The sequence below is a fragment of the Saccostrea cucullata genome, unplaced genomic scaffold (assembly GCF_032062105.1).
Source record: "Saccostrea cucullata isolate Sc308-1 unplaced genomic scaffold, CSIRO_AGI_Scuc_v1 ctg14970, whole genome shotgun sequence".
In the NCBI taxonomy this organism is placed as follows: Eukaryota; Metazoa; Mollusca; class Bivalvia; order Ostreida; family Ostreidae; genus Saccostrea; species Saccostrea cuccullata.
The window spans coordinates 1-13,330 of record NW_026941691.1 but is presented as its reverse complement, the minus strand read 5'-3'; the positions used below and the strand labels follow the sequence as shown (position 1 = coordinate 13,330).

Genomic DNA, 13,330 nt, shown 5'->3' with positions numbered 1-13,330 from the left:
ATTTAATAAGTTCTTTTATTTTGTTTTAAATTAAAATCATCAACAGTAAGATGTCATCAATTAATTGCATCATTGAATATTTCATTCATAATTTCACGGGGTTTATTTAAAAGTTTTGTTAAAAACGAAAATAGTATGAAAAAAATCATTGTGTGATTTGATATTTGATTTATCCATCGATGAATTATAACGATGAATATTGCCTCGGCAAGCCTCGCGAATATTCACTATTTCATCCAAGTAATTGGCTAAAACAGCTATCGAACTACAAAATCTATAAATATCCTGTATACATTTGTGTATCATGGTAATATCTTTCAGGTGGCACAGCTGACTTTAGTGTTCATCAAGTTGACGACGATGGGTCATTGACAGAACTTTATCGCGCGAGTGGAGGGCCGTATGGAGGGATTTACGTTGATGAAAAATACCTGAAAATATACGATACAATTTTTTGACAAAAAGCACTTGAAAAGCTCAAATTTCATGATATGGGAGAATATTTTACAATTCTCAAAGAATTTGAAAACAAAAAGCGCTCAATCAATCCAGATTTTCAGATGTCTTTTGTTACAAAATTGCCAGCTATACTAAACCAAAACTGCTCTGACCAAGATAAAATGAAAGCTATTCAGGCATCCTATTTAAAAGATCAAGTAAAAATTGTGAAAGACAAGGTGAAAATTTCTGCTCGAATGATGATGAGTTTTTTCGAAGACTCATTAAGTCAAACTAAAAAACATGTTATGGAAATTTTACAAACTGTCACAAATATAGAACATATTCTCATTGTTGGTGGTTATGGCGAGTGTAGTTTGTTACAAGAAACATTCAAAAAAGAGTTTTCGAACAAAAATATTGTTATACCCAATGAGTGTAGCTTGGCTGTTATCAAGGGTGCAGTACTATTTGGACATGATCCTATGGCGATATCGTCAAGAATTTTACGGTATTCCTATGGTCCTGCAGTACATGCCATTTTTGATTCAACAAAGCATCCGGAAGAAAACGATATATCGATAAAAAAGGCATTGAAAGATGTAACGATGCCTTCGACCAGCTAATCGCCAGAGATACAAAAGTACCTTCATCTGGGAAAACATTAACTCATACGGCAGTTCCACTTTATGATGATCAGAAAGGTTACGTTTTGCGCTTATATTGCACAGAGGAAAACGGTCCTGCAGTGATTAAAGACAACTTTCAACTTGTTGGCAAGCTGAACGTTTCTGTACCTGAATACATCCAGGGCAAATGGGAAGCAGAAGAACATTATACTTTCGGTATGACAGAAATCAAGGTGTCGTCGACAGTCAAGGAAACCGGAGAAACTTTTGAAACCTCGTTTGACTTGCTTGAATAATTTTTTACCAAATAATCTGAACAACAATTGATAAAAGAATTTTCTAAACTCTCTGAAATATTTGTTATGCACGATGCTAGGCCCCAATCAAATTAGGATTGTAAGTTCAGCAGAATTTTATCAATAACCTATGAATATAAAATATTAATATGCAATATACATGTTATTCATTGCTGAAATCATTATACATGTATAAAAATCCCCCGTACATTGAATTCTATTGGATTTTCCACATTTAATTCGAGCTACACTGAGGTAATCTAAAGGGAACACGAGAGTTAGATTGTAAAACGTCGAATGTTCTTTTTCTATACCATTTGATAACACAATTGGCACAGAGTCTGTGTATTCTTAAACCGCTTTTACATATTCGTGTATTATTGCTACTCTTATGTAAAAAAAGTAATTCACACTTTTGAGCATGCACTCAAACTTGGTTACTGGAATACTTAAAATCCAATTTATTGATTCTTTTGTTCTTTCTTTATTTGCATATATTGTTTCTGTAGAAATAAAATTTAATAAATACATGTATCTTTCTTTACTGTTTTCAGACAATTTTTTAAAACTCTTGACAAAAGGTACGATTTTGCTAACTAAGCAGAAGGAGAACTGTTTCTTCTTTAAACATTTTAAGCTGAGGCAATTGGTTTTTTTTTTTTTTTTAAGAAGATTGCAATGTTCAATATTTATTTGTCATCATAACTTGTTTGACAACTTCTCAGATGAATTACATTAAATAGAGATAAATTTCACTAAAAGCCAAATTAAAAATAGTAATTTTACAGTGTGTCAAATAAATGCTTACAAATTAAACTATAATTCCACAGAATTTTTTTTTTAAAACCTGTTCTGTTCTCCTGATTGGCATTCATATTTCTCATTCAATCCTATTAAGAAAGAGAAAAAATACTCCTTTTTTGAACTTTTTGTACACTTAAATGCTCATATAGTATTTCCTCTTTTTTTTATTATCGCATAATTAAATATAATTATATCATAATAATTATAATTATATACCACAGTTTTAACACACAAACGAAGATCAATAAACTTGCATTGTATATTTTAAAAGATCTTCTATCAACTCCTAAAATATCTTCTGACCTCTGCTCTGGTATTCACAGTTAAAACTATTCTTCTTTTCAGTGTCTTGCGATAAATTGGTTGATTGTGTGTTGTTATAGAATTACTTCCTGGAATTTTCAACTCAGATAGAGACTTAACAATATTTCATGAAAGGGTCAATCTTCGACCCGTGGAACACGGGGAAACTGAACAGAGAGATCTCATTTGTGCAAACGTCTTCCTTGTCGATTTTTAAGGTCTCGTCCAAAAGACATCCACCATTCCGCATGTTTGTAAAGAATAAATTACACAATTTAAATTTTATGTCTTTGCTTAATTTGGTTCCACTCACTTTTAAAGTCAAATGTCTTAAGTTTATCAACTGAATGTTTGGCCAAGCCACAAAATTTTGCAAGATTGCAAATTTACAGATCAATATGTTTTGTTCGAAAATTAAAAATAAAATGTATGATTTTCTTGCCGAGGGTTTCTTTTTTTTCAATTCAAATTTCTGATTTACATTTTTACTGAAATATTACATGTGCTAGTTTGACTCTTCTGTTTTGGAGAATAGAAAATGTTGTCTATAGTATGTATATCCTTAAGTCTATGTATAGGACATCGTCGGATGCCCAATGCTGGTCATAACTGATACCGACGATGGGTATAAGGTTTTTATGCAAGGAGCGGCAAATAATGCATAGTAAAGTTGGAATATCAAAAAAATTTTTTGTTTCTCCTCATTTGATAAAACTTACAATTTGAATAAAGGTTGATTTTTTCCCGTAATAAACCAAAATTCAATGAATAGTAAAAATTGCAGTGTTTCCCTTTACTTGCACCGACCTTATTCTTTTGATAATCCTTTAAAACTTATGTAGTTAAGAAGCACATATAAAAAAATAATTCAAGTGGTTACAAATAATGCCTTTTAAGACCGCATTGTCGAATTAACCAGGTTTTTTTCTATTAAGTTGAGCTGTTATTGTTTTTTAATATTACATAAGTTCTATATTGCGAGTACAAAAATGATAATAAAACTGAAATTTCATAATAAAATTATTCTATTTGGAAGTTTAGTTTTACTGATTCTTTTAAATTCTATTTCAATTTTACCACAAATCTTTTATATCAATAGACATTTTGCCATTAGATGAAAAATTCGTTCTCCTTTGAAAATATAATGTGGGTAATTTCAAAAGGATAATCAAATCCTCGTATATCCCCCTTATATAATAAGCACCAACTAAATATTAATTCATTTCTAATTTTGAATTAACATGAAACATACGGAGATAACAAACAGTATTCATTAAGATCAAAAGTCCATAAAACAACATAAAATAGGAGCAGAGAAATCTTGGACCTCTAAAACATCAGAGATGGGATCAAGTGCCAGGGAGGAGTGATCAATCACTGCTAATCCCTACTAATGTGTTCGGAACCTTTTATTTTTCGGTGTTCTGCAAATTATAAAACCCGATGAGTTCAGAGTAGCTTTGACAGTGGCTCTGGCGAGAGTTAGGGAGACTTCAGCGAGAGAGGTAAATTATTCATGGAAATGTGGCTAGGAAGTGACTGGCACGTGGAAACATGGTAAACAGAAAAGTTATGTTGCGTTTTAATTTTCACCACCCTTTAATATCATTCTCTAGAAATGTACTTCAATCGATCTTTCTTGAATTCATTTAAGTTAAAAAATTATAAGAATTCTTTATGATACAACTTTCTGCTGTTATGAACTAGGATTTCTTTTTTGACAAATATTTTGCATGGGAACCAGGACTATATTTTTTGGCGTCACTCAGCTATGTTAAGGAAGGTCAGAGTTCACATTCCTTGTATATCGTATTGGAAGTTTAATTGTGACGTCATTGAAATTTAACAAGCCACAAAATTAATCAACGACATGATAATGTGTAAATAACAACTTGAATTTATTTATTGTATCGAATATTTATAAAATCCTGTAAAATCTCAATACTTGATAGCAATACAGTCAAGTAATAGAAGAAAACCTTTTGTCAAATACGACGTCATCAGCCTTGACATGACGCAGCGCAGGGGATCCAGAGGACTAGATTCATTGGTTTGGTGATTACAAGAATGCTTGAATAAATATAATACCATTGCTAATTTTAAAACCTAATCATTAAAACTAAAAGAAAATAATCTATTAAATACAATTTAAGCGAAGTGGAAAGAACTTTATTCGGTAATAACCAATATTTGCCCCCCAAATCAAACTTTGATGGAGATATATTTAATTAAGTTCTTAAACAGGAGTATATGCTGACTTCAAAGCACTGAATATTTTCATAAGTAATGACGCCATATGTACGTAATGACGTCACAAACATGACGTAAATTTCAGTTTTTTATGAATTTTACATTAAAAATGTGCAATTTCGTCGATATTTTGCGCATGTGTGTTCAGGATCAATAAAAAGAAATAATGTGTAGAATGATAATATCAATGAAATATGTCAATATTGTTCCTGAACAAACTTGCTTATATTTTAAAGCTAAAATTGTTGAAATTTTGTCCATTTTGTCCCCTATTCTGAAAAGTGCTAGTTTGTGACGCTAGAAACAAAAATTGTGAATACACTGCTTTGACATAAATATTAATTTTATTTCTCATTTATTGAATTCAGAATTTAAGCGAAAATTTGACTGGAAATATTCTATACCGCATATAGTTCTTTCTAGCTATTATAAGCATTTTCGGCAAAATTTGTAGTACTTCACACGAACAGCACTGACTAGCTCCCAGCACTTTTTGGGTAGAGGAAATGAACTTCTTTTAATGTGTAACAATTTTTTCTTGAAAAACAAGCGTATGCCCTAAGGCTTGCACTTTCCCCATTCTCTAGATTCAGCTTAACAATTCTATTTTTATACAAGTCACGTGACCAACAGCTGATACGTGCGATATAACTGGTAATAACTACGGCCCAGTCCAATCCATTATAGATAGCTATATTACATTTTCTACATGTATTCAGTTGCTTTGTTACAATTTTTTAAAAGACGTAATACATATTTAAATGGTGCAATGGTCACATTTTCCATATCGTTCCTTAACATAGCTGAGCACACTCACATTGCCAAGAAGTTGTTACGTTGGTTCTTCCATTAACTGTACTTACTTATGGATAATACATAGGTTTTTAAATATAAATCACATTTGCAGTCAAAGTAGAGAGTTAAAAATGTAAATATAAGCAATGAATCACCATTTTTTGGAAAGATATAGTCTCATAACTGCAATGGTGTGACCAAATAAATTTTCATAATGCTCAATTTGTTTGCACACACCGTTGCAGTTATAAAACCATATCTTTCAAAAAATGGTGATTCATTGCTTAAATAGCGGGTTCAAGTAAATGTTGAACCAAGCCTCATTCTTTACTCCTCACTAAAATTTTAACAGTTGTGAAGGAGAAACTTTAAGAGTACTGTGCAAGAATATACTCAAGACGTAGTAAATAAGATATGAATGCTTAAAAATTCCGTGGAACTTTTGGACAATTTGAAATCCAAAGAATTCCCTAAAATAAACAGCTTAAAAACTTACAACTTTTCAACTTAATACACAGCCATTCACCACGATAAATTAAAGTCTAGGCTTTTTGATATAATTGACAGCTGCTTTCTCAATTAAAATGGAACTCGTAAATTTACTTACCTTGTCATTGGACATTTGCAAAATTATTTTGTTAAAAACATTCTGATTGTACACACTGTAAGTATTCTAAGTTGAGATCAAGAAGATTCTTGAGTTTCCGATTGACAATATCTGTCTTTTTTGGAGACCAGGTCTTCCAACAATCTATTTGAATTCTCACTTGTACCAATTGCATCCCGTCATGAACAGGCCTATTTCTGTATTTATATGTAGGCCTATTTCTGTATTTATATGAAGCAGAAATTGTGCAAAACCTTATGAGAAAGAAGAAAATACTTGCTGTGGCTTTCAACTCGACATTTAGATATATCGACGACGTACTGCCAATTAACGATGATAATTTCCATTCCTATGTCGATACAATATATCCCAATGAGCTTGAGATAAAAGATACAACAGAGTCTGATACACAACAATTACCATTAAGATAAACTTGATGACTTTCACTTTTCTATCGTGAACTTCACCTGTTTGTGCAGCAATATACCTTGATCACCTGCATATGGTGTATATATATCTCATTTGATTCGATACGCAAGAGCATGCTTAACTTATGAAAAAATTTTTAACGAGGTAAATTATTGACAAACAACTTGAATATACAATGATATCAGCAGTCTCGTTTAAAGTCATCAATTCGTAAGTTCTATGGTCGATACAATGACCTTGTCAGCAAGCACAATTTATCGTTGAGTCAATTGATGACTGACGTTTTTCATACTTATTGTTAGTCCATTATTTATACACTGAATTGATGACGGATTTTTCCTTTGTTTCCTGATTATGACAAGGAGCTACAGCGGGTGTGACCGGTCGGCAGGGGATGCTCACTCCTCCATGGCGCCTGATCTAACTTCCGATGTTTTGGAGGTCCATGTTTGTTCCTTTTTTGTATTGTTTTATGGACTGTTTCATTCTGTTCGTTATCTCCATATGTTTCATTCCATTCAAGATGATAACAATGATAACAATATTTCTCAGCGGTTCAATTGCTTTACATTTCAAAAAGCTGGTTTTCTTTTAGGGTTACTTTCTAAAAATCTTGCATCATGAAAGATACGTCCAACCGCAAAATTTTCAAAGTTTCAGGACTTAAGGACAGATGATACAAACAAAAAGTGGATGCCTGGATTGGTAAATATTTTTTGACCTAATTTGATTGAAAATGATGCAAATAATAAATTTCTAGAATATTTCAATAGTGGTCATTATTTCAATAGTGGTTACAACAATGATCTTCTCAATTTAAATATTTGTTGATGTCATTTTTGGCAAAAACAGAGCAGAGTAGATTTTGGCTGAAAAATGAGGAATGGTACTTAAATTAAAAACAGACGATGGTACAAAATAATTATTTTCCTGCATCTGCTTCTTTACAATGTAAAAAGGATTATCAACAAATAAGGTCGGTGCAACATGTGCAAGTACATACGTTATTTTGATATAAAGACACAAAATGCTCAATATAATCAGGATATTCCAAGAATGTTGGATATTGCTGCACAAAGAAAAACACTGCAGTTGTTTGGTAACTATCCGTTAAATTTTGGTTTTGGTTTATAACGGGAAAAATCATAGTTTAATTAAATTGTATAAGTTTTGTTGATTTTCAATCAAATGAGGAGGAACAAAAATTGTGTAACAATTATTTTTTTTATATTCCCAGTATGCTATGCATTTTCATTGGCTACATTTATTTTCTGTCACATCGTCTTTATTTTCATCATGTTTTTCCTTCTGATCTTTTTCATTTTCATTCTTTTCAGTACTTTTATTATCAGCCACTTCCTTCTCTTTAAGCACTATTAAAATTATTGGTACAATATGTACTAAGGCTGGAAATATAGTAAATATCAATGAAAAAATAAAATACCTGGTGTAATTTTCGATGCAGTAAATGTATGTCATAGCAATATCACTCACAATATCGGCTAAAAAAAATTATCAATGTCTGTAAGATAAGTTTCAAACAGTATTTCGAATTTTCCGCATAACGGACTTTTCCTCTGATCCTTCGGAACCAATAAATAAAAGCTACTAAGCAGGCGATGATAGTTAATCCAACAACTGTTGAGGATATCATTATCAGGTCATTTGTGATAAATTGAACTGAAGTGAAACCTGTTAACAAAAAAAAGAGAAAAAATTATTATTTTTATTTATTTACATGTATGTACACATGTCTGATATTCATTATGATTAATTTTTAACACGTTAGAAATCTTTACAATTCATTAAATTTCCAGTAATTGTTCAAAACTTTCTTCGGGAGAAAATTCTTTTTTGATAATAATCATAATAAACATGATTTTAAATTGTAATACAACCGGTATTTTTAAATGTTTTCACGTGTAGCTTCGAAGCAATCTTGCTCTTTAAACATTTTGCAAAAATAAACAGATTATTTCGTCCCCAAGCTCCTTTTGGGTAAATTCAAAAAAATTTACGAAACGTTCACAATTGAAGGTTTTAAAGTGAAGTATGGATTTGACATGTGGTAATTGGTACATGTAATGGTGTCTTGCAATACAGTAAATCTTTACAAATGATACCTGATACCTGATAACTCATATTCTAACTTCTTTTAAAAATCTATATTACAGAATATTTCAAATTATTTACAAATAATGAAAGAAAATTATTTGAATAATCAATATTAAATAAACTTTGCATAGAAATCCCTAAACCAAGTGTCGGATGCCTACGGGTTATGTCGCCTTCACTTACCATGCTTACCAGTAATGAGTAAAAGACAAGATCACAATTGGGCATCCGATGGTGTCCTATACTTAGACTTAAGAATATACATACCACAAACAAAATTTTCTTTTCTCCCACACAGAAGAGTTAATCTGGCACATGTAATATTTCTTTTTTGTAAAACATATTGAACAGTAAATTTGCTTTTTTGCACGTTTTGCCAAATTTTGTGGCTTGGTCAAACATTCAGTCGTTAAAGTTTTAAAGGACATATCACATTAAAAGTGAGTGTGGCACCCGATTAAGGAAAGATATAAAATTCTGTGTTACTTTTCCTTAATACACATGCGGAATGGTCGAAGTCTTTCGGGTGTAGCCTCAAAAATAAGACCCGAAGGGAGGAAGACAATTGCAGAATAAAGATCCCTTTCTGTTCAGTTGCCCCGGCTTCCAAGATAAAGACCCTTTTAATACAATATTGTTAAGTCTCTACATAAATTGAAAATTCCGGGAAGTATATCTATAACAAAACATAATCAAACAATTTATCACAAGACACTGAAACGGAAGAAGAATAGTCTTAACTACAACAACTACAGCAGAGGTTTTTATATGACATCTTTATTGGGTTTGATGCAAAATCTTAAGCAGATTTAAGGGGGATGTACAAGCCAATTGGATCTAGTTTGGTATGAAATAAGAAATGCCAAGAATGCGCTTAATACTCGTCTAAACTAGCCCAAAGTTACACAAAGTGTTCATGCACTAGTTACCTACTGTTAGAGACCAAAATAAGTGAATAATTAAGTTTATTTTGTTTTAATTAGGAGGTAATTAATCATGGTAGAACTGCGCAGCTACAGTATTCACGAGATGAAAAATGCATTGAAAATGGTGTTAGTTTGATTCATTGATAATATGGCTACAACCATTTGTTTCGTTTTTTTCTTGTCATTATCTAAAATTCTTGAAAATTTTAGTTTTCGTATGTGTGTTTTCCTGAGGCCATGTGTTTATTGCGTCCGCCATTCCTCTGTCACACAGAGTTCGAATAACATTGATTTTAGAAAAAAATGCGACCATAATAACATCAAGACAAGAAATTACTAAGTTATAATCATTAGGTAATATTACTTACTACTTTTATTTGTAGCATCACTTCGTCTGATTAATGAAAAAACGCGATTTTAACCCCACTCCAGCAAATCGGGAAAAACTGTTCTGTTCGCAGCTCGAGTTTCCTAGATAATATCATTACACTGAGCACGTGTTTGGCATGTGCATATATCTGCTTTGGAAAGTTGCGTTTATTAACATGATTATATTTAATTTTTCGTGGAACAAGTCTTGATAATTTGTTGGTTTCTTAAAAACTCAAGAAAAAAGCTTAAAAATGCCCTAAACATATGTGTTTACGTCGGGTCTATTTTTTGGTGGCGATAGAAGTTATTTTCAAATGGGGCACTGCAAGGAGGATGCTTAGCATTTAATTTGTAAATGTTAAACAATATGTGGTGCATGAAAAACAAATATTAATTACATGTCTTACATTCGAAAAGTTGGTACATATGTCTATTTTGTTGAGCAATTAGATAGAAAAAAATTGGCAGTTAAAGGATTTCCTTCAGGCACCTCTCGTAAAAAGCTTGATTGTTTGCAATGACCAACACATTGTATGGAGTAATGTTTGGACATAAAAACGCATCATGTCTCATTATGTTGACTACGTTGTAAGCTCTCGCTTACTGAACGTAGGAAGCTTGATGTTAAGTTAATTGTTTCTTTGAAATTTAGAAGCAATCACAATGTTTGCAAACAAAGGTCCACTGCATATGCTATGTCAATCATCGCAAAATAAAAATGAGAGACTACCCCCACCCCCCTTTCGATAAATCCTATGTTCTTTTTTCAAAATAGAGCCAAAGATTAAAAAATTTTGCATTACTAAGTATGTGATGGAACATGTACTAGCTTTATAAGACCATTTGTTGTAAAAATATTCGGTTGCCCCCTCTCCCGATCTACTGCCTAGAAATGACCCGACTCAATTTTATTTTACATCCAATTACAGGATATTTTTTTTCTTCCGTCAACAAATATGTTTAAATTTTAAGGAATTTTTTTTCTCACCATAAATACGGACCCAATAATTTTCCCTTAGTTCGGAAGTCCACCAAACGTCATTTTAAAGATGGTATAAAATATTTAATTATGTTGATTTTTTTTCTTTTCTCTGTAAAGTTGTAATTTTGACAAAATGGGCAAATAGAAAAAAAAATTTATTCATTAAATCTCCTAACCCACTTTGAATGATTTTATTCCTTTTCAAATGTTGCTCCGCTGTAAAGAAAATTGTAAATGTTTATTTGACAGCGTATACGGGGGGGGGGGGGTGATCAAAAGTAAACGATATCTTATGTATTTGATAGTTATATTATTGTTGAAATATTGAAGTATTTTTCAAAGTGTAAATTGATCTTTGATAGCATATTGCTTAATTAAAAACAAACCCCTTTACAAACTTCCTTTCACCGGGCAACATAACAAGTATCATATTCAACTATTTGCCTTCCTTCACTAAAACGATCTATCCAATCATTGATTGAATTATTATTATTGAATTATTAGGAAGTCTTTTGTCTTAATAAACTATGAACAAATTCTTATACGCTACTTCAAAGGCATTTTTTAAGATATACCATAAATATTTTAGTCGTTTGTTGAATGAGTTCCGCTGAGACTACCATTTTTCCTCACAAGTACCTGCAATGACTTCATTTTCACACTGTGAGCAAAACTTTATTCAGCATATGCTATTTATAGAACTTGAGTAATCTAAATTGTGGTTTTGTAGATATAGAGATAGTTCGAGAACTTTTTGATCACCCCTCGTACTAGTTGATACTAACACAAGGTTTTTCATACCGATTTTATGTGTTTAATTTCTTTGTGTTTCATTGGTGATACTTAAACTTTTGATAGATATTATAAGTTATCTGTGGCAAACTTTCAAACTCTTAATTTTAAACTTTGATGGTGCTCATTTTTCCTTACCTGGAATCAAAGAGTTTATTTCAATACGTACACTATTTAACAATTGTTTGATAATGATACTAAATAAATTACTTCAAGCCACACTATAACACAATTCCTCTTTTAAAGTGTTCATATTATTTGAAATATTTTGCAACTGTAATTCTCTTCTACATTTAAAGATTGTTATGTCCTTCCATATTAAGAAGAGGTCTGGAAAACAAAATTCTGTGCTAAAAATACACCACGTGCTGCTATCAATGAACTACTTTTAGGGTTCTTTACACTCTATTTGAAGACAACGATACCTTGTTTTGAACTTAAAATTAACATTTAAAAGTGCAAAATTTAGACATTTTCTCAACAAATGGTTGTAGAGAGAACATTAATGCACAGTTTGAGTATTTTTGTGGATTTTTAAAGGCTCTGCTGAATTCTGTAGCTGCGCAGTTCTAAGGAGCATATCAAAAGCATTTTTCTGCAAAAGTATAGATTATATATGCACAACATGCATTCAGTTGTGCATATTTATTGTATCTTTATCATGAGGGTTTAAAATCTGATCAAAATATAATGTACTTTAGCCATTTGAAGAAATGTTTACATTTTGTTCTCACTGCACTATAGGTGGCCATACATCCCCCTTAAAGGTAGCTAAACATCATAGGATATACAATTTTAATATCCTCTCATCTACACATAAACTTGTTTTTTTCATTCATGGTGAAAGTGATAACTATGTATAGCAACTATGACAATTAAAGAAAATAATATTCGACTTAAATATACAATGCAAGTTTCCATCTTCGTTTGTGTATTTAAACTGTGATATATAATTATCATTTTTTTGATATATTTATGCTTCAATATGTAAACATAAAAAAGAGGAAATACTTCGTTTAGTGTAATAAAAAAAATCAAAAAGGTACATTTGTTTTTCTTTCTTTTTAGGATAGAATAAGATATATAAATGCCAATCAGGAGAATAGCTTTTGGTGAAATTATTCTTTATCAAATACAGTTCATCTGAAAAATTGTCAAACAAGTTATAAAGACAAATATTGAACATTAAATTTCAATCCTCTGTTTAAATATTGTCACTTTTCAAAGAAGAAACGGTTCTCCTTCTGCTAAGTTAGCAAAATAATACCCTTTGTAACGCGTTTTTAAAAAAAAAATGTCTGAAAACAGGAAAGGTAAATAGATATTTAGAAACAATGCAGATAAATAAAGAATAAAAGTATCAATAAATTTGATTTCAAGTATTCCAAAAAACAAGGAAATCTACATTTGAGTGCATTTTTAAGTGTGCTAAATGCTGAAATACTTAGACTAAGTTTAGCAAAACTTTAAAATCTCAAAATCTCAAAATAAAAAAATATACAAAGTAATCTTCCAATCAATTTCCTCCATATCTAGAAATAATTATGTAATGAAAAGAATGGAAATGATGACGACCAGAAAAAAGAAAATGA

At 31.2% G+C, this 13,330-nt stretch overlaps 1 protein-coding gene across 1 annotated transcript; it reads left to right on the top strand.

Annotated features, from left to right (window-relative positions):
- Window positions 1–491: 491 nt before the first annotated feature.
- On the top strand, window positions 492–1,064 carry LOC134258245 (heat shock 70 kDa protein 12A-like). Its single transcript, XM_062740778.1, has one exon. It carries the CDS (start codon window positions 492–494, stop codon window positions 1,062–1,064), a length of 573 nt encoding a protein of 190 aa, XP_062596762.1.
- Window positions 1,065–13,330: the final 12,266 nt, after the last annotated feature.

Coding starts and splice junctions, on each gene's coding strand:
- LOC134258245 (XM_062740778.1), top strand. CDS start 492: ATGGGAGAATATTTTACAATTCTCAAAGAATTTGAAAACAAAAAGCGC.